The sequence below is a fragment of the Euwallacea similis genome, chromosome 4, assembly GCF_039881205.1.
Source record: "Euwallacea similis isolate ESF13 chromosome 4, ESF131.1, whole genome shotgun sequence".
Lineage (NCBI taxonomy): Eukaryota > Metazoa > Arthropoda > Insecta > Coleoptera > Curculionidae > Euwallacea > Euwallacea similis.
In genome coordinates, this window is record NC_089612.1 from 1,839,174 (window position 1) to 1,861,981 (window position 22,808).

The 22,808-nt window shown below is 35.9% G+C and overlaps 1 protein-coding gene across 2 annotated transcripts in view; it reads left to right on the forward strand.

The window, feature by feature from the left end:
* The window catches only part of Sema2a (Semaphorin 2a), a 310,532-nt gene that overhangs the window by 245,460 nt on the left and 42,264 nt on the right, over window positions 1-22,808 (forward strand). For both annotated transcript variants that reach the window (XM_066389791.1, XM_066389790.1), the window contains one exon: window positions 19,046-19,097. In XM_066389791.1, the coding sequence (XP_066245888.1) occupies window positions 19,046-19,097 (52 nt within the window). The remainder of the gene's footprint in view (window positions 1-19,045; window positions 19,098-22,808) is intronic.

Here is a 22,808-nt window from a genome sequence, read left to right on the forward strand (position 1 = left end):
TGTATCAGATCAACTAGATCATCAGTCTTCGTAGCTCACACCGCGCTGCATTTATATATTTAAAATATAGGTCTGAGGATCCATTTTCTTCTTTGCTAACCTTATCGTTTTTTAAATCTTTACACCTTAAATTCTGAGTTTTCTGAAGCCTTTTTGCACATTCTACTCTTTGTAGGCACCAAGAATAAGAGTTCTCGTAATTTTCATGCTTGATTAAAAAAATGTTCATCTTTCTAAGACACCCCCAAAATGATATATAAAAGAAATATAAGGACAGAGTTAGCGGGCCGCTTAGAGCGTACAAATAATAAATTATTCAAGCCATTGAATTCGCCGGAGCCCTTTTCCAACAGTTGGTCCGTATTTAGCTATTTTAAAGGCATATTTATCTTTGTGTCACGCCTTCATACAGTCGGTTTCTTTTCTGGAAGTTTATGCCTGCAATTCTTTACTCCACATATTCATTCAGGCCGCTTCTACATGGATATGGAACTGGAAGTTTTCTTTCGTTTACTAAGATAAATATATAGTCCTTTTTCTCCACGGGTTTGCCTAGAGGCCTAGAGCTTGAAGCCAATTAAATTACGGCTAATAGAACAACCGACCACAACCGCAGATTAGCTTGTCTGCGATAGATACAGCAATAAATAGATTATTGCACTTTGAGTTTGCTCTATGTCTCTATGCCAATTACTGGATGTGGGATTGTCTTGGTGCCCCATTTAGGTGTATATTTGAATCATTATTGGCCGTACTATATCCAGCAAGATGTTCAATTAATATCGCATTTATATATCAATTATGTTTTGTTCGAGATTTTGTGGAGCAAAGTATAGAAACTAACATTATAGAATTATTGATTTTAAGTCCACATGGAACGTCATTGTTATTCCAAGTTACTGTGTCCCCATTAATGTTTCATTTTTATACAACTGTAATTGGGAAATTACTCTGCTTGAAATTCAGTGACGTTCAAATTCTCTTCGGCGTCTTTGGGTAGTTCGAAGTTCAGTTCCTTTGCTACGTCTTAAGGGTACTTGTGTGTAGTACCTTGAAAGCGAACCTATTTGCACTTCTGTTTTTTGATAACTAAATTGCATATTTTCCTGTTTATAGAGAGTAGTCACTGGACGATTTTCCTTCAAGTCCATTGGCGTAGAAGTTCATTTTAACTTGTTACAATTTTTCATTGCTTTCTATTTTTGGGGGTGTTCCTAAATGTACTTTGTCGGGTCCTCAGATGGAATCCACTTATTCCACTGGCTCTTCACAAGTCAAGTTGCAAATCTTACTTTTTTTAAGCAATAGTTACGTGATTATTATTCCTGAAGTTCATTGGCGCAGAAATTCTTTTCAACTTACTGCAAATTTTAAAAACTTACTTTCTTTTAGGGTGTTTAAGCGTGCAATATCAGATTTACAAATATTCCATGCTACTGTTTCTCAGCAGCAAACTTGCAAATTTCAATGTTTATAATCAATAACGAAGCTCACTGGCGTAGAAATTCTCTTTAGCTTGTTAGAATTTTTTGAAAATTACTTTATTTCGAGGTTTTTTATGGTACTTTTTCGGGTCGTCAAATGAAGCCTACCTACGCCACGGTTTTTTGGCCAGTAAAGTTATAAATTTTAGTCTTTAAAGTTAACAGTCAGCCAATTATTCTCCCTGAAGTTTATTGATGTAGTTCTTTTGACCTGTTACGATCTTTCAAAACTTACCTTTTTAGGGTTTTTAAGTGTACTTCATCGGATCTTCAAACAGGACCCACCTATGGCAGTGTTTCTTTCTAAATCAAGTTACAAATTTTACTGTTCATAGTCAACGGGTAAACGATTTTTCTCTCTAAAGTTCGGTGGATTAAAAGTTCGTTGCAATTTTTGTGCGCAAATGGGAGCCACATACGCCACTGTTTCTTAATCAATTAAATTGCAAATTTTATTGTTAACGATCAGCAGTTAGAAGATTATTCTCCCTGAAATTTATGAGCCTAAAGATTCAGGTTTTTATCATATTATAATTGTTCAAAACTGCCTTTTTTCGTAAGATTACTTAAATACTCTTCATAAATTGAATAAAGCCATATGTGCTTAAAAAATAGAGTAGGTGTTTCACATTTGAGCCTACGGTTAAACGTCCAAGGAATACGTGGGAACTTAACCGATAGCTGTTTAATCAGGCAATTTTTTAGATTACTATAAACGGAAAATTGTTAGAACTTCGTCACTGCATTTTTGAATATAAATATTGGGCACCTAAGTTGTGGTTCCCATAATTAAGAAACAGTGGCACACTCAAGGGAGGTACATAGTGCCTTCAAGTCTTCAAACATGCGATGATTGAAACGTTGTATTTTTTGAACAATATGCCACAAGTAAAAGACGACAGACGCTACAGTCTATCTATAAGGAAATTTTAACAGTTAGTTTTCTTATATAGCAGGGGCACATAGAGCCCTCAAGTTATTAAAATATCTCAAAATATAAGAAGATCATTAAAATGTTTTTAAGCTATAAAAAAACGAGTGATACGCCATTGAGTTGCTGAATAAGTCAGTCTGAGTTAGCTTTATGTGTCTTGTTGATGTGATATATTTAAATGTGTATATTAACTATTATTGCTCTTACAATATCTCTCAAGATTTTCCATTAATATCGCATTTATATTTCAATTTCGCATCGATAGGGGAAGATTTTGCACAGCGAAGTATAGAGCGAAAAAGCTGTTTGTTTGATAATAAGGCATTAAATATTTACGAACCTCTCACTCCGAAATTTCCCGCCATATATAAACGATTTCTATATAGAATAGAATTTCTTATTTACGTGTTCATAGCTTTTTATGGGAGTTGAATAGGGAATATTCCATATGGCCGGAAACCCCTTGGCAAAGGGGCGATAAGTCACCATGCCGAATGCCCGCATAAATATGATATAAAAAGTTTCGAATTAGGGTTCCTGACTATGAAATACTGCCTGAAAGGCTTTCCGGGATATCTGGACCGAATTGAAACAAAAGATAATAAAAGTGTTTTAAACTTGTATAGGGAGAGACAAAATGAGCAAAAGAAGATAAAAAAATTTAATTGGAATCCCTTCTTTAGTCCTGAAGGTTAAACGATCCCCAATCCAATGCATAGAAATCCAAAACAATACCCCTTCAACACGTATAAAAGAGTGTAATGCATATAGGTGCACAAAACGAATCCTCAAATCATACCTAGATTAAATTGTTCACTTGTTCACTTTGTTATGCTCAGCCATTAAACATCCGTCTTTGTTTGATATCTAGGTGCTAAAACTGAGCCGGTTTTCATTCGCGCCATGCGCTTTCATTGTTCCTGGAGCCCTATTGTTATCCCTTTTACCCTTTTTTGCACTTGAGATGAACACGTCTACATCATGAGTGGCAGTGACGTACGGCGAGTCACGGTACGGAAACTCGTGTTCAAAAGGCTGGAAAACTGGCGTGTTTAAATATTTACCCCCGAAATATTTTCCAGGGAAATCTGTGGGCGAATGTGTCGTTCGGTGATTTGAAACATGCTGGTTACTGACTCTCAGGTAATTTGTTTTTCGCTGAGCTCATGACGATTCATGCAGAAAATCTGAAGAGGATCCTCGGAATTCTCCTCATATCTGTAAAGCAATTACTCAACCTTTATCGCCCTTTAAGCAATAAGGTCATGTATCTAAATTGCAAAATCGTATAGCTATCAGCCAAACTGCAGTTTCCTTAATGAAGCAGGTGTATCTCTCTAGTCTATCTCATTCCAAAGTGTCGACCGTTATCGTTCAACTGAATGTTCACAAGGAAAGAACGACCGGAAATTCTCGGGGAATGTGTCGGACCACTCTTCACGCTCTCAAATTTGAAACTGTTGTGTGTGGAAGAAGCAGAATTTTAACTTCGATCCAACAATACTGAAGTTACAATCTTCAAACAAATAAATCAACGTTCTCTCTTCTCTAAAACCAATCTCAGAGTTTTAATTGGAATCGAGTTAGCTTTCAATTTAATAACAACTTTGACAAGTTAATTTCGCAGACTACAGAGATGCTCATATTCTTGTATTATTAAAGCCTTAATTAGAAAATCTCATTAATGAAATTCGAGCTTTTGCCACCTCCAGACGTAAAAATGCTAATGCTTCTTTCACGGGAAATCGGTTTTTATAAATCCCCATAATTAAAACATCGCATGCCCTGAATAAATCCTGTATGTGAGGGTGATTCGGCAGTATGAGGAAGGCTGAGGAGGAATTGACCTGGGCGAGCTTTAACATCAATCATACTTCATATCACCAGAACGTGCTTTATCATGTCCGGATCATTTTTAATCCAATATACGCTATTAATAATGTTTATCACGACTGAGTTTTCAGGTTTTTTCGGGGTGGGAGATGTGCGGTACAGATTGACATTTGAGACACTTTCAGTCATCCCTTTCGTACTACGGGAGGTTTGATTTCAATGGCATGGGAAAATTGAAAAATGTCAGTTTTTTAGCAGGATGAAACTACATTTGACGTTTGGCACTGGCAAAAAGTATCAGGAAAAGTAGAAGAATTTAAATCACAGGCAGAAAAACTCAAACAGTCTCCTTAAACTCACTAGTTCTGTCTCGTCTGAAATCGAAATTATTCCCCTGGAAGTTAAAAAAAAAACACTGAAAATCTATCAAATCGATTTGAATGTCAGAGAGATGTATGGCGATAATGTAGTTGCCTAAATAATCGGTGAAAACATGTTGATGTTTAAGGCTATGTTAGTCCACGAAAGATCTCAAAATTTTGTCAAAATCACCGATATGATCAAGAATTTCTTTTCAGGATATAGTCTAAATTAGCCTCAGTTAAGTGCGTACTACAAAATCGCAAATTGCAGAAAGGGCGGAATCTAGAAACTTAAAAAATCCCGAAAATGAAGGTAATTTCCTAAAATTTTAGCCAAATCTTTCTGCTATCCTTAAAAATGATTTCCAAGGTCCGGAAGAGTAAGCAAATCTGCTGGCTAAATCTAGAAGAAAACCTTTATTACTTACTTCTTTTTGAAAAACATCACAATGTCACTACTCGTACTTCCCGGACACCAGCATTCCAGAATTTTTGTATCTTGGAGATTGCCAATATCTTTAAAATAGAGTTTAGATGCTATTTCCCATGACACTCTCGTAGATAAACACTTGGTAGTCTTGGTCGATATTCCGGAGAAAAATCGAGATAACTCTTCTAGAATTTTCTAATAATGATAGGAAAAACTCATCAACATCATTTGTTTCCTGATACTAATACAATCTGTTGAAATTGAACAAGAAGTTCTCCTAATTAAATGCAAAACCACTGTCCTTTACCCCATTTTATTGAGTTCATCTTAGGGTATCAGATAATAATCGATGAAAATGTTCGATAATTTCGGTTCTAGGTTAATTGGAACTAAGTAGTCAAAAGCCTCCTCAAAAACCTGCTAAGAAGCTTAAGATATTCCTAATTAATTTGCCGTATACTCTATTCAGATATTTAAAATAATTGTTGCATAGTCCCAGAGCATTTATTAAAACTCTGTAATCTGGACTAAAATTTGCTCGATGGCGCCACATTTTCTGAATAGGTAATAACCTCGTTGGGTCAATTGTGGGAAACTAGAAAATGCCATCAGATTAACTTCATTATCCAGAAGTGGAAATGATTTTTTTAAAAACGCAATTTCCTGGAAAAGTCATGAAAGATTCAAATTTCCATAAAAACCTATGAATTAGATGGATGCAGTAAGATCAATTGCTTCCAAGACATTTTAAAACTATTTTCGCAAAAATCCACATTTTTCATCAATCAATCAAACAAATTAAAATTTCTGGCAGTCACTGAGAATGTTCTGTCCGGTCGATTTTTGATGCATAAATTTGCATAAAATTCCTTCAAGTTTCTAGACAATGCTTGGAAATTCTCTGAAATGGACGTTTCAATTAGCTGCGCTTTATTGTATCGGGAATCTGGAAAAGGCCTATAAATGATTTATCTAGGAGGACATTGAACAGTCTGATACTTTCTATCTTGCTTTAAATGTATCCTTGGAGTTTCCAGAGTTATCGAAACTTCATGATCTCTACTAGGAGACGAGTTAAAGTAATTTTTACGGGGAAATTGAAGAAGCCTTGCAAGAAATTAATTTCCTCCATTTGTCGTTTGAGTCTTTCAAGAGGAGTGTGGAAGAACTGGATAAATCTTCTGGTATGTGGAAATTCTCTCGCCAGAATCTGAGATGTATAGTGGTAGAATAGTATTTGTCATTTTCCCCTCTTTTGTAATTTACGTATTTTCTCTTCGACTTACTTTTGTGATTTCCAAAAGTCCTTCTCTATTGGCCCTCTATAAATGGCTCAATGTTCTCTTTATTTCTGCTTCTGTTTTAATCTCCATGTTTCTTCTCAAGGTAACCTATGTGTCCCTTCTCTTCCAGAAATAAATAGTTCTCCCACCCTCAAGTACTCAACAATTTTTTTAGTACATTCATTAATATGTTAATGACCTGTGGTAGAAAGAACTGCAGCTTTTCTCGCTATCTCTCGCAGCAGGTGTTCATTTAAAACGAAATGCCAACCAAAGAAAATCTGCATAAGCGATAAGGGTGGTTTAATCCCTTTGACTGGCAGGAATACACACGCGAAATATAATTGATCGGCCCTTTGTGCTTAATTAAAAACGTCTTTCAATTAACGCGGTCTAAAAAGCGTTTCGCCCTCAAAGTTGCCCATTTCGCTTCTTTGATGAAGACATGTTATAGGGTCGACACCTTTGAAGTCGGTCTGGTTAATTTAACGTGGTTGTCCCGTTTTAATATCGAAATTTTCTCTCCAAGCTTGCCGCCGATACACGCGAGACAAATTCTCGCCCTAAGGGCGTTCGGGAATAAATTAGGGCCGTTTAATACAATAACCCGTTTTCGTGTTAGTTTGGCGCCTTCCAGATATTCCGGGCTGTCGGAATATTTTGCGAATTATGTCGGCCAATACAAAGGGCTCAGCTTGTCAAATTAACCGAGTTATTCCCGAGGATTTTATGCGATAAATTCGCCCCCCTTCGCATTTTAAATCCCGAGCAAATTTTAGGTTTATTGTTAAGAACCAATCGACTTGAAACCGGGCTTAAATTCAAGTGAAATAGAGGCGCTAACCTGAGAAATTTTCTATTAAAATGCGAAAATTACATTGTTATTAGCAATTCTGACGATAATATTGAATCAACAGCATTCGAAGACAAACAGTTATCTATAATGGGTGACTTTACAATGCTAATACCAACATTATACTCTTTGTTGTTGAACAATAGCCCACGGTGCTCAATGCTGGAATAATAGTTTATCGATGCACAAATAAATCTAATCTATTTATAGAGACGCCATTGTATATTTTGATTATTAATTTAAATTTAAAATGGAAACAATGTATGCAAATGAATGGGGATTGGATTACAAAGGCCTTTTTGAATTTGAGCATGTGCCCTTTTTTACAAACTCGTTTATGCATTTAGTAGGATAGTTTTTTATTGGGGTCGTACTTTTTCCATTTACCCTTGAGGCGAAATTGCAGTTTTAATCCCAAACTTACAAGGCTGTCAGAAGAAACATTTACTCTATTAACTCAATCACGTATGTATATGTAAAATAGTTGCACGACGACAATTACCCTTATCGCCCTTTAGCGTTTTCACAAGAAATGGGAAGTTTACAGTTGAAGGGTACACGCTTACCAAACCGAAAAAGATTGATTACCCCCCCAATCGTTTTAACTCCTTCAGTTTGTTTTTGTTTGTACTAAAACAGTTTTACTTTATTTTACTACGAAAAAAAAAAATCCACCTCTCAAAATGTATAACGCAACCCTGTTCTTCTATTTCAAATAAAAAGACGACTTGGAATGATAAATTGCCGAGGCAGGAAAGGGTTGCTAGGAGAAGGCCGCACGAATAGGACGTAAAAGTGAAAATACAGCCACTATTATAACAATAACACAAAGGAGAATCGATGGAGTAGGGAACATATAGGAAAAGATATGTATTTGGCCGGAAGGCAACACAATTGAAGCCGCCCCCTGAAGATTGGCTAGAGACCATAAAAGTAAAATAGTTTGCTGACGTTTTCAACTGATAAGATGGAGGAGTTCCCCGAAGTTTGGGTTTTTCCTTCGGGTTGTTTAAGAAGCCCTAAATGTGGCATCATAACAGAGCTTTATTGCTTTTTATTCAGAGATATCTCAAACATTTATTTATGAACATTATCTATGGCATATGCACGAACTAGATACAATGGCCCAACGATCTCTTATTACAGATGGGTTGACTGATATCTGGAAATTGTTATTATCTGGAGAACTACAGTTCACTTAACAATGTTCCAGGTTAATGATGTGAGCATGCCATATCAGGTATTGCATAACCATTCGGCCTTAGAGACTAATGGAGTATTGTGACAGTTATACAGTAACAGTTGTTACTGGAAGGAGATCAATGAACCTAGCTGGTCAGGATTATTCTCGGGGGTTCTCCAGAAATGTTTCCAATTATTTGACACTGAAACTAAAACTTTATTTAACCGAGGAAACTCCTCACCCTTAAAAGTACCTCACTTTATCGCGATTTGTCAGAGGGATTAACCGTTTTTTTTTAAATCTTTTCAGTAAGATATTTAAACCCTATCACAATTATCCAGTTATCATAACTGATTTTTTTTCCAGAATTATATAAAATAGTTCATGAACTTTATCATGATTTTCCAGGAATATTAACTCAATTTTCGACATTTACGCACATTCAAATTGATCAGCACTGACCTGCATTTTTCAAAATTATTTCAATAAAATGGATACAAATATAAATATTTTAATGCAAAATACCAGAAACATGAAAATTTGCGTGAAAATGTGAATGTTGTTTATGTGAAGCTGCATTTTTCAAAACTTTCTAGCAACATTTTTGAACTTCTGCATTACTTTTCAAAGTCCTTAAAAAGACTGCCACTCATAATTTTGTAAGTTATCTCAAGCTAGTCACAGCTTTTCAGTTGTGTAAACTGACTTTTGTTTTTTCGACATTCTCGAAGAAAATTCAAGGTTCCAGGAATCTGGAAGCAATGAGTTTCATGACATATTGTGAAACGATTCTACGATTTTCAAGGAACGTTAGTTGGTAATTTTCCAGGTTCTGTTCATATATAAACATTTTTAGTTTTTCCAGGCTACAGGGTCCCTTTCCAGGTTTCGATAAGTTGACGTAACCTGCATTTTTTTATATTTTCGAAAAGGCCACGTGGTTTTTTACGCCAATTTATTTTTTTTTCAAACCTATCTAGTGCAATTTATAATTGCTTTCACAGATTTCTAGAAACCTGAAAAGCAAGAAGTTTTTTTTCTGGCAGACGCCGCATTGTTCTCACGATTTTCCAGGAACACCTAACCGATCTTTATCAAAATTTCCTAATAAAATATCTAACCGTTTTCGTTATTTTCTAGGGACATGGTAAAACGAGGATAAAAATTGTATTGTAACTTATTGTTTTTGACAAATTTCTGATAGTTCTGAAAATTGCAGTACGCTAGTGTCTTGCGCTAATACTCTTCAAAATTCGGTATATTCAACCGCAAATAAGGATTCAGGAACGTACTCAGAAGCATTCAAATAGAGTCCTCTATTTTCCTTAAGTTCTTAGTGGCTTTTGTGACATTTTTTGTAATGGGAAGTTAGGAAGGTTAGCTGTGACCCCCCCTAGCTTCCTAAACAAAAATCAGAAAAATTTTTCCGAGAACCTGGAAAGCAATTAATATTTTTCCTGAAACATTAACTGAGTTTTTGGATTTTGAAGAAATTTTTCTTTGTTTTTTTTAAAGTATTTTAAAAAGCACTAAATTTTTTAAAAATTTCCTTTAAGAATGATTTTTCGAAAATATTTATTGAGCTTTAAAACAGTGGTCCAACACACCTGATATATTTGATTATTTCCACTCTTAATTGCTCTAATCATAATTTCCGGAGAAAGTAGGAATGTCTTTTTTTTATATAGAGATGTTGACGATGTTAACACTACCTTTCGATCTTCCAGGACTATTTTAAGACATTTTGACGCTAGATCGATAGATTTTCGTCGATTTCTTAGACTGTTTCTCTAGAACAAGATTCGCATTTAAAGGATTTCACTTGCTAATGCAAATCATATTTCCGGACTTGACGTTAATACATTTCACATATTATCAAAGAATTGCCTGATTGCGCTCCTGCATCAGCAAAAGAGGCATTGATTGAACCGGCAAACCCCGAAATATCGCCACTATACCCACATGGCTTAATGATGGCATTGTAAGCTGAAAAAACTTTTATTTAAAGCGTCGCGACGCGAACGCAACAGTAATTAACTGAAATGTGGGGAGTCGCATTTGTTCTCATTTATAGTACGTCAGTGCGCGTTTCAAGTTGGTTAACTCCCATTAGGAGCATTACGGAAATTTTAATAAACGTACAAACAAAAATATAAATCTTCAAATTTGCTGCGCCAGAAACATAAAAGCGCTTCGAGAAATTATGGACGTAAAGAATAAAGGATGGTCGCAATGAAAGCAATTTGGACGCACATTGATTCTGTGGGTGTCCACTACTGCTTCACTTCTGGATTAGAGCCAGAAGAGGGATAATTCAAAGTCCTCTTGACGAGCGAATAAATATATTTGCAAAGTTCCGTTTGCGGAGAGGAGTACACAACAGAGCTAGAACTAATAACAATTAGTACAACAACGCCATGAAAGGATAGCGCAGCAATTCCAAACAATTAGCCCCATATCGCGTTTCCTTCATCGCAGTTTAGTACATCCTCTAATTTAAATTTATTGGTTCCAGTACAAATATTTGGCTATCCCTTAAAGGGCCCCGTCGTATATCAAGAAACCCTTCCTTGAGCCGAATTCCGTAGTGAAATTAATTGTGACCGAACTATAAGACTAATTGCTCTTCGGACGATATGGGTCGCTTTTACTGAAACTTTAAGATTATTGCATTAATACCCTGAAGTTTGTTTCTATGAGGATTCTAATTTGCATTTTTGGCTGCTCCCTGAAATTATTTTATAGTGAAATTGGATTTTCCAACGTACAATGCAAGCTCTGAGGTTGTAAGCTAATTAAATAAATTTCGATGCTATTTGGCTCCTCTAACCATGAATGAGATATTTCAAAATCGACTGCATCAGTGAGTTCACAAAAGGAATTGGCTAATCGAGAGAGTATCATTTCATGATGAAGTCAGTTTTTGATATCTTAGATACGGTTAGAGGAATATCTATTGTGGGTTCTGTCAAGGGATCGCCTAATAAAGTGACCGACCGGCACCAGGGGACCAGAACAGAGAGTTTCTCAGATATAAATTATGGGTTGAAGAGAAGACGATGCAGACACGTTAAGCAGACATTTTCAGTCGAGAAGACACGAATTTGTGCCACAAAAGTGTCGATTTTCGCATTCGCGTATTCAAAATCACACAATAAGAAGTCAACCCATTTCGATAAATCCGAGCCTCTACGTAGACATTATGTGTGAAAATCGCAGAACCTCCATGGGAAGCTCCATTGTTAAGAACAGTGAAACATTTCGATTGCTTGTGTCACACGGTATCGCCTAACAATAAGGATCTTTGTCCCTCAAGATAAAAAAATCATCTATTTTGATGCTAGATTTTTATAGTCTTGGCAAAGAACACCAGCGCGTGTACTGCTATTACAGTAAGAAATGCACCAGAGTCCATTCGACTTGTCTGAATGTGTCCTGTAAAAGATAATCTGGTTACTTTTGTTATTTTTTAAATTATTATGTTATTTGGATTGTCCGCTGCGTGGTTTGAAGAAGAGCAGGACATCTCGGTAATTTTGAAATTAAATGGATAGATATAATATTGTTGCGATTTCCCGGATTTGAATGATTCCAGTATGCTCACTTTCAACGTAAACACTATTTATTAAATCAACAAATAAGCACAACTGCAATTATTTGTCAACTAGCAGTACACTAATGAGCCACTATTTCACTATTAAACGCATTAATATCGCTTGCTACATGCTTCCGTGTCATCGTTGTATTAGTCTTAGACTAACTCATTACTTAACAATGGTCTCCTTATTGAGCTAACATTCTATAACTAAAAGATTCCATTATTTTCTTAGAAACGCGCAAATATTAGCATAAACACACATACCAAATTAATGCAATTAATGCCACATATATAAAAAGAAGTAATCAATCACACAACAAACCAGCCCCGCGTTGAATCCTTTTTCTCTCTCCTTTTACATGCAGTGGTCGCCCGCCCGCCGTAACAGTATTTAAGCATCAGAGATGTGCTTGGAGGAAGAACCACAAAATTGTGTGAGGAAATATTTATTTTCATCTCATTTTCAGTATAAATTAGATGGTGAAGTCGGCATATAAGTATCTGGTTAGAGGAGCTAGATGCTTGTTTTGCTATTTTTCAAAATTTCCCTCTCAAGCGGGTGGGCATTCCTATCTTCCAGTGAACTCTGTGGATTAGCTACATTCTAAGTATCTGAACGTAATTAAAGTAACTTTGTAATTTCTCATGTTATCCCTGTCAAGCAGATACTTATGTTCACCTAATATTTTCCAGTCAATTCCATAATTAAGCCGATTGTCAGTGCCTCAAGCATGGTAAGAAGGAAATCTATATTACTTGACAATTTTCTAAAATACTGTAATTTAGTGATAAAGTTACGTATCTCCGACCAGTTTTTCCAGTCAATTTAGTGATGAAATCTATATTTAAAAATATCACAAACGTAGTTAGAGGGGCTAGATAAGTTTACTATTTCTCAAAATTCCCAATCGAGCGACTAGTCACTTTCGGCCAAATTTCTCCAGCAAGCCATTCAATGAAGTCGATTTTTCAGGATCTCAAACATGGCTAGAGGAGCTAAATAGATAACTTCGTCACTATGAACGTCGCCTGTAACAACCAGATATTCATTTTCAGCTATTTTTTCCAGCGAATTCGACGATCAAGTCGGTTTTAAGTATTTCCGCTCTTACTTCTCCATAGAGTAATGGAATTATGTTATATAGGAAAATTTAATTTTTAAATTCTATTCTTTTTGTGAGAAGCAAATCCGAAGCTTATTAGAATTATATACCTCAAAGGCGGCGAATATTCGTTTTCCAGTTTTCCTTAAATCCGGCAAACGTTTCCAATTGACGGTGCACGTGTATGGAGCAAAGTTTGCCTCAACTGGCGCCGTCGAAGTTTGCGCACTGAAGCTAATGGTATTAGATTTTTATATGCTAGTCCGTCTGTTTCCTTCTGTTTACAACCCATGTATATAAAAGCAAATATGTCGCTACTCAATCGGAAAGCGCCTCGTTTTACGGTTGATCTTATTTCTTTGTTTTCCCAAATCTTGCCAAACTTTCCACGGCTGATTTATAAGATTAATAAAAGCCAGGATTTTCTGGCAATGCAACATAGATATTGTCTCCATATCTGAGGATATAAATTGTTAAGGTACGTTGACTCCGCAGTTTATTGCGCCGGCCTCTTACAACCCGTTAGCGACCTCAAAAATGGGCGGTTTATGACCACCCTTATAAAATCGAAACCCCAAAATGTCAAACTGCTGAAGGAAATTTCCATAATTTACATAATATATTCGCACCCAATATCCCAAAATATACACACCTCGATACATAAATATATGAAAAGTTCTCACACATCCCCTCAAAACCGGAATATGGCATCACTTTTAACACGATTTTCCGATGGATCGGGGGATGGAACAATATCAATAACACGTTAGAGTGTTTGTTTACAATATGTTGCCATCAGAGGCTGTAAAATTGCTAAAGTTACAGGGTTTCGCAAGTTCTATATAAATTTAGTTCTGCTTCAAGAACACCTGTGGTTCCTCCAAGCTTGCCAGAAAAATTATCAATGTACATATTTCTACAACATCGAAAAGCTTATCTCAAATCCAGACATGTTTTGTAAATTTCGAGTTTATCCAGACTTAAGCTGGGCTGGAAATCAAAACAGCTGACTAGACAGATTGTCCTAGCACGTCAACACACACCGTCTGGATGCGATATCCCTTTGGCGTATTGATTCCTGGAAGCGAATAATCCTTTTGTGAATTGTTCATTGAAAATGCACGTTGCGGGATTCTTTGACAGCTGCTCTTATCAGTCAGAAGAATTAGGGGGATAATGATAAATTGACAATACAGGTGGATGATAGTACGTATCCAAGTTCTCTTTAATGTTATATGGAATTCGAAAGCCATCTACAATATTAATCCTGGAAGTTAGGTAAACTAACTCACGTTGCACCAATGAAACCTACTTTTCCTGGTGTCATTCATGGAAAAATGGGTAGCCAATTTGGTCTGTTCCAGTAGACTCAATTGTAGACTCTGATTTCCAAAAAAAACTATTTTCCTTTTTAATTTGCAAGATCTTGCAGTCTGGATCTACTTTCCATCCACTCAAATGACACAAAATCTATGATCTCTGTAAATTTTAGAATTTTTGGGGATCATTACACTTCATTTGGCAGAAAAGAAATGTCGCAATCTAGTAGTTATTTGTCTGATTTCGAGTAGGAAACGGAACTGGAAAAAGCAATCGTGATTTAAAATTCTTGTATACCACTCTATCTTGATCCCCTGGATCTACCTCATTCCACGGGCTGAAATGTTAGAATTGCTATTTGATTCAGGGGAAAACAGTACAGGTTTAAATCCCAGTTTTCCCAAAGGAACAATCACTGGCAAGGCAGTAAGTTCTGTTTAAAAAATCCGACAGTCTTAAGTGGACATCCCGGATCTACTTCCTTTTCTATGTTAGTTGTTATTTTATTGTATGATCTATTAATGGTAGAATTGATACTCGATTCAGTAGAAAGTAAGAGAGCCAATGGATAGAAGGATTTAGATTTTATTGTGGTAGGAAACGTCTCGGTCATATTCAACAAAATCCTATATTTTTAACTAAAATTCCAAGATCTACCTTTCATGTATTATTTGACGGTTTATTTTAAGAATTACAAATTGTACAGTTGCTCTTTGATTCAGTAGAAAACGCAGTAGGAGAGATTAGCCCTGCTTAAGAGTACAAAAAGTTAGAATATATTCTAAGAAATTCCTATATCCATAATACACATTCGAGATCTACTTTTCTTGTATCACTCAACTGCTTATAACATTATCGATAAAAGGTAGAATTTGGATTTCGGTAGAAAACAAGAGTTTCAGTAGATGGGAGACATTATTTATTAGCTCTTACTTGGAACAAAAAGAGTTAAAGTAATATTAAACAAATTGTCCCACCCCTAACTTAACAAACTGCGTTTGTTTTTCTTCTGCTATTCGGCATCTTAGTACATGCTGTATAAGTAGAAGAATTTGTACTTAATAAAATAGAACTCGACACACTCAGTAGAGTTAGTAGATTTTTGACCCTGATTTCGAATAGGAAAAGTCACAGTCATATTAAAATGAAGATAAAACTAAGATGTGTAATTGATTGGACATCTTGCCTAGTTTTGTTGTAGTATTCTATAGCTTATTCTATAGGCTATGCATGATTTTTGGTTTACTTTAAATGACTAGAATACAAAGATGTTTATAGGCAGCACTTTTATGTTGTTAATGCAATTTGTTCCTGAACAACAATAATAATTAGTAACAACAATAACGTCATTGATTCAAACCCAAATTGTAATAATGAAATTGAATCCAAAGGTTTATTCGATTTCCGTAATGAGCTCTAATGGGAATACAATAATTTATCAGAAATTAGTATTTAATTAGAGGCAAATTAAATGGGTTCGGTCGAGTTCAATTGAATACCATGACATTATGGTTTACAAATTTGGTGCTCATATAAATAGAAAAATACAAATCCAGATTTTTCGCCTGTGAAAGAAAGACGCTGAAATCACTTAGTACCTTTATACAACATAAAACAGGAACACAAGAAATAAAATTTATTACCACCAATAAAAAACGACCTCAGCTAATATCAGGGGAAATAAAGGAGCTAAAGGTTCTCGACACTTAGCTTTATTGTCCCCATTTACAAAAACACCAATCTACTTACTCATATTCGAACAAAGAAAGCTCCGATATTTCAAAGGAAGCTGTTCCAATTAACGGTCTGATGTAGAAACATGTCTCGTGACCTAAAAAGATGCCGTCCCATTAATTTCGGGACAGATTCTGGTGTCCACTTCTTTGGCACAGGAAGAAGGGCCAAGGAAAATACGAAAGCAATCCGGCAGACAATTGAAATGCGGTTTTTCGACTTGGCTAATGGCTAACTTCCGCTAAGTACACCGGAAAACGGAGTTTTTTGCTGTGAAAAGTTTGTGCATTTAAGCTGTTCGTTTGTAAAAGGAGGTAATTAACTTTGAAGATTGATATAAGGAGACAAGCATTCAAAAGGCATCTCTACTCAACATATTCGACATTTCGAATTCTTTTTAGAAATTCCCAATCAGAACTTTGGGACACACCCCAACCAATCAGAAATCGCTGCTCAGAAAATATGGAGGTGTGGTTTCTTTTGCTAAACCTCTCGTCGTGCCAACAACCAATAAGAATCTTCCTAGAAAAAACGAAACGCGTTGGCCTCCTTTTCAGTAATGAAAGCTCAATAGAAACCACGCCTTTGCAATAACATAGCAGTAAGTTTCAAGTTGCAAGGGAAGGGTGTAGAATAGAATGTCATGTTTTGTTCGAAATTTGATTAACCAATCAACATCTTGACTAGAGGCAAATCAAGGGAAACCACACCTTTATCTACATTGGCATATAAGGAAATCTGATGACAGAAGAGGGAGGTGTGATTTATTTTGCCCCGCCTTTCATCTTATCACCACTAAAATTTTGAAGTTACATTTCCATATAGACACACCTTAACCAATCAAAATGTTTGATAAAGGAACAAGGGCGTGGTTTATTTTTCTCATTTTTTCATTAACCAATCAAAATGTTGGCAAGGGACAAATTGAAAGAAACTACCCTCTTGTATATCCCCAGAGAGTTTATAGTATGCTTCTTGAAAGGTTAAATTAGGAGGGACCTTGCTCCTATACGTATTTAGGGGGCTTATAATTTATTACCGCACGTTAAAGCATCAGTCAAACAGGATCATAATGGAAGCAGGCATGATTGTCTGTGCTGCACCCTCTGAACCATCAGTACGCTTTTCGAGTAACGAAAAAATAAAAACTAAACCTCTGAATCGACATACCTTTCAGTTTCCAGCGAGGGAAGAAGCAAGCTTGTTTTGCTTTGCACATGGGATTGAAAAATCAATTTCTAACTTGTTTACGCAGAGGCGATCAAGTGCAAACTTGTCAGTTAAACTATACGTGGGTACGCGGACTTTAAATAATGCCCTACTGGATACTAGCACTAAATAAAAGCTTATTATGTTCACCAGCAGCTTCGGATATGAATTTAATAAAAGAATATGCTAGATTTATAACTGGATGGAGCTCGGATGTGCGCTTTTATTTTACGATATTTTTGCTCGCGTTATGAGCCTTAAATTTCCGGTTTGCCGCCTATTTACTATTATTTGCACGGTATTATTAAAAATCGAGCTGCAAAAGGTATTTAAATATAAGCAGATTTCACCACTGCCAATGACGACAGTACTTAATTACAAATTGAATGCGCACTTTTGCCATATTTACAAATGCTACCTCAACCGAATGTCAGAACATCAAGTTTAAAGGCAGGATATATTGTACCGTATACCTCCTAAGGGTTTTCGATTATAGAAAGCAGACGCCAATCAAAATGTCATAAATATAACTAGTTTCGGACTGTTTCAGCTCATATTAGAGTCTCTAACTTCTTGAGGGGCCATGAATATTAGATAAAACCTGACCGAATTGGGTAGAGAAATATTACACGTTAGTCAGTTAAATTTTCGTAGAGGAGGAACACATCGGAATTCTGGCAAAAGAATATTTAAGGAAATCAATAGGGCCTTGACCTAAACACAATTTTAAACAGAAGGCCTTCTTCATAATGGCGGCTTTCAATCTGCAGACATTGAGCTGAATCAAATCGAAAACCGAACAATCCCCTGTTAATGCTTTTGTACTAATCATGTGACGAATCGAATCTGAAAGGCAGGGGTAATAATTCAATTTTTGCATCAACGTCAATATTTTAACAAACAGAATTTCCAAATGTTTCAGAATTAAACCCTGATTTGATATTGTTGCGTATATTTAATAACACAGTTTCGATTTTCGTCGAAGTGAGGAAATTATGTTTAAATTCCTGTAATCAGCTTCGAAATATAAATTAATATTTACCGCAATGAATTGTTTAAACAAACTACATAGAGCGTTATGAGTTTGTTGCGAGATAGAGGCCGAAATGTAATTATTGTGCCTCTATGATTGAGTTGTGAATTAATTTCTGTTTTCCGATTAGAAAACTCCCATACCGCACCACTGTGAAATATAATATTCAAAATACCTAGAATAGTAAAATGTGAAAAGCTGCAGAATACAAAGAAGCGAATAATCGAAATTCCAGTTCGTTGCTAGATAAATCGACGCGCATTCCCAAGTATGAAATTTAGTTTCGGCATCTGCGTTTCGAATTTTCTCCGGAGAAAAAAGGGGCTAATATCGAATCGATGGTATTAAATAAAGCCTTCCATTTGGATACGTACAAAGCGCCATATATATCTCCATTCTCCATGAACACGATAAGCCAGGCACCCGCTCCTGCAAAGACACGTTCATGCGGAAGTAATGTCCCAAAAATGGTTGCACGGTTTGGCTTCAAATGTGCATTCAGTTCAGTTTGCCCAACATTTGTAAACAGGACCGCTATAGAAAGCTTATCGTTCTCGAATAGTTGACTTATTAAGGTTAAATGCTTCAGAATGCGGGTGCAGATCCAGCACGGTTACATTGTAACAATTACAGATCCACCTTATTCCCAGGAGGTAAATTTTACTAAATAATTTCCTTTTTTCCAGGGACCGCATTTTTCGACTGAATTTAAGCAATATAAACCAATCCAGCTGTGAGGTAAGTGAACAGGATACTGTTTTTTTTTTTCGTTGATTTAGTACTCAATTATTACGGTCTAGTTTAACTTTATTTAAGTTAGCTCGGGTTAGCCTTCGTTTCTCAGAAATTCCGCTACTTTGTGGGCGAGTGTATTACTAATTTAATTAGAATAAAAAAATCACTGTTGTTCATTTAACAGATGTTCAGCTTTTTTGAGGATTTTATTATCCGACCATTTATTACTTTATTCTATTTTATGCGGCTTCTTTCTGCATGCCTGTCAGGTAGTTTTCAGTTAATCCAAAGTGCTATTCCCTAGAGGTCCAACCATTTTTGGGGGTTAGCACTTAGAGTGATGATGTTTTTTATACCCTGATATGGACCGAACTAACGTGGGTTCAAAACTCTTTCTAAAATGGACTTCGAAAGCTACTATTTGAAAGCGAAAATATGTCTTTTCCGATTGGTACCAATTAAAAAATAAGCGGCATTGCTGTCCTCTATAGAGCGATATAGGATAGGAATTTACTAACATGTTTAATTAGTCCCTCTCTCGCAGATACAAATGTTTATCTAAATCATTTTTTTATAGTCTATTATTTGGTAATAATGAAATTATACAAATAATTGCAAGAAAATCTCTTGCCTCAGGTTGCAACTCCGTTGTTTTACACTTAAATCATTGACGATTTTTTTTCATTTTATTATAGAGTATTTTGCAGATTAGAAACTAAAATTACGTGCTAATTATGCTAATTTTATGTTCAACAGATATATAAAAATATTGTCGTGTGAGCCGTTACTTTAATATACTTTTGATGTAAAAATTTTCAACCTTTTTCTGAGGAAATTCACTGCGTCTTTTAGTCAAATTGAGACATCACTGTTACGGACAGTCAAATTAATGACGTATTTTTTAATTTAATTTAGTAAATTAAACACACGTAACACCTTTGGCATGTAAGCCCTGATGCAATAAACAGAAATTTACAGTGACCTCGCGGCATTTTTTAAAAACAATTTTACTACATTCCTTAATTCAAATTAGATATGTCACTGCATTACAATGCAAACATTGATGTTTGTTTTTCACTTAATAGGAATGTCCAATAAATTAGTCACACCTAAAGCTATATAGTCACAAATAATCCACTGTGGTGCAATTTATATTGTAAAATGTCAAATAGTTTTATGCACAACTAAACAACAGTCAGATTTCAAATAGAGCCGAAAAAAGCTTAATAAAATCTAGATATTTTACTGAACGTCAGTTATTTGTAAAAAAATTAGCGAACTTCCTGTTAATAAGTTTGGTACATACAACTTAAGTGACCTATGCTTCCGGTTGTTCTTTCATAAATAGTTTACAATGGGGTGGCTTCAAATTTCAAAATTTCAACTATTTTCACGCTCAATTAAACCAGTGATAAAATTTTACATAAAACCTACAAAAATTAACGAAATCTCTGCAAATAGTGGCGGTTCCTATTTATAAGTGTAAAGTACGTTTTTTCTCATTTTTATACATCCTATTTTAAATCACAAAATTATCATCAATTCACCTTTTCCCGGCTTTTTTGTGCATGTTTATTTAAAAATTAACCCGCGTCGTTACGCAAATTGACTACACATTATCACAAAACACAATCCAGTGACCCACATTTACTTTCCCGCTGTATCCGTTAAATTTTCCGGCCGATTTAAATGAAATCTGAAAAATAACAAGAGTACATTACCAAATTTGTTTTTCCACATTCGCTTTCCAATTTATTTGTTTTTCATTTGCTATAAATTAGTTTGTTAGACTTAAAAGGTATTCGCACATACTGTGTTATTGCCAGAATTAAATCTTCCGAGTGACGAGATAAATCCGTCAATAATTACACATAAAGTCTTATTCATCAATAAAGCTTTCTACCTGCTCACCATGCTGATGCTGCTGCTGTCATATAGTAGCTGATCAGGTCAAACCACTCCCCCTTTACACCAGCTCTCCTCTGATTAGTAGGAGGTGTGTCAAGAAACACCGCTTCGTATTGAATCACGATTTAATAGCTCCGCCCTGCAGGGTTTCTGATTAGCCGTGGATTAAAGAATTTTATGACACACGTATTAAATTAATTTCTTACGTATAGGCAGCGTAATCAAAATTCAGACATCGAAATAAATCTGACAACAAATACAGCGTCGTAGAAAATTCCCAATTTAAATTATTGCCTTCGTTTTTGACGTTCGTGCTTATTTGTAGTTTGGAAAGCAACTGCAGCTAGTAAGTAGCAATTCCATTGAGTTATAGCATGTTTGCAGATATGCCCAGCCCAAGGCTGGAAAGAGGGATATTATTATAATTAGGGTGTCTGGGTATCACCCCCTGAAAGATATCAATCAACCTCGACACGCAATCCCGTACAAACATCACGAAATCGCATAGAAGCTGTAATTTGGAGTTAAACAATCCAATTATTACTAACTTATAATGATAGCGAGGTGCATAAAGACATAGAGATTTCCCTGTATGGTTTCGCCGATGGTAATTATAATTGATATCGATATCTCGAGAACTAGTCGCAAATTGAGGAATAATCAAACGATATTCGGCGAGGGATGCTGAATCAGAAGTTCGGCGGCAGAACTGTGTCAAAGCAAATTAGAGCCCTATACGGGACTCATTAATAAACTTTAGCGAAACATGATGCATGCTCGTTTATGCGGCTCTATACAGCGAATAGTTTCAGGGTGAGATAGGAGAATATATTTTCTGATTGTTGTATGGAGGGGGCGATGTCAACAAAAAATGTCGCCACGCCCATTCTTCGCCCTATAAAATTAGCGCCGCCTTATTACCGCTTATGCCCACCATTTGACGGTAGGCATAAGTAACGCCCAATTAGGTTGGGCCCTTCTCATGCAAGGACTAACTAATTGGGAGTGTCACAAATTGGAGCTCCTTCCAGATCTATTGCAGCTCATCAGTGGGAGGAGCTAGTACTCTCCTCTAAGCCAATTAATGCCAAACAATGAGCAGCTGCAGAGCAAGAAATATAGAATTTTAAATATAGAAGTCTGTTTTAAAATCAGAACGATTTTTTGTCAATCTTTGAAGGGCACCTTTTTTGTATCAGTAGTCGTTTCTTTAGAACCAATCAGAAAATATTTCTTTCCTTTCATACCAATCAGATGTGTCTTAAAGTTTAAGCCCTACCAGTCCAGCCTCTACTCTTTGATAGGGTCGAGAGTTAGCCCTGCCTCCCCAACCAATAAAGTAAGATGCAAAGTCAAAATCAAATAAAAACAGACCACTATTTCATCCGCTTATAGATATCTTTGGATGTTCTCGCTCTTTTTTTTTTGCATATTTCTATAATGCGGAGTCTCAGAAGGAGAGTTATTGTGGACGTAGTGGCCTTTACTTTCGCGATTCTCACTCTAACCGATCTAACCGACTATTCCTATCAGCCCTTATGTAAATTCCTGCCGATCGGGTAATTCTTCATCTGTAGCCTTTTCCAGTTTGATGTGAATAGAGCTAGTAGTCCTACCCTAATCAGTCTTGATCATGGGTGCGAGCAAGTCAGTTCAATGTCATTTTCTCCTTGCTGGGCGTACGTTTACTGTTTATAAGTTTCTTCTACACTCTTTCAATTTTTGAGATTTCTTACGGATTTTTTAAGCCCCTAAAAGTTTCTTTTTAATTTGCAAAATGGCAAATTTCCTGTTTCTTTCCTCGTT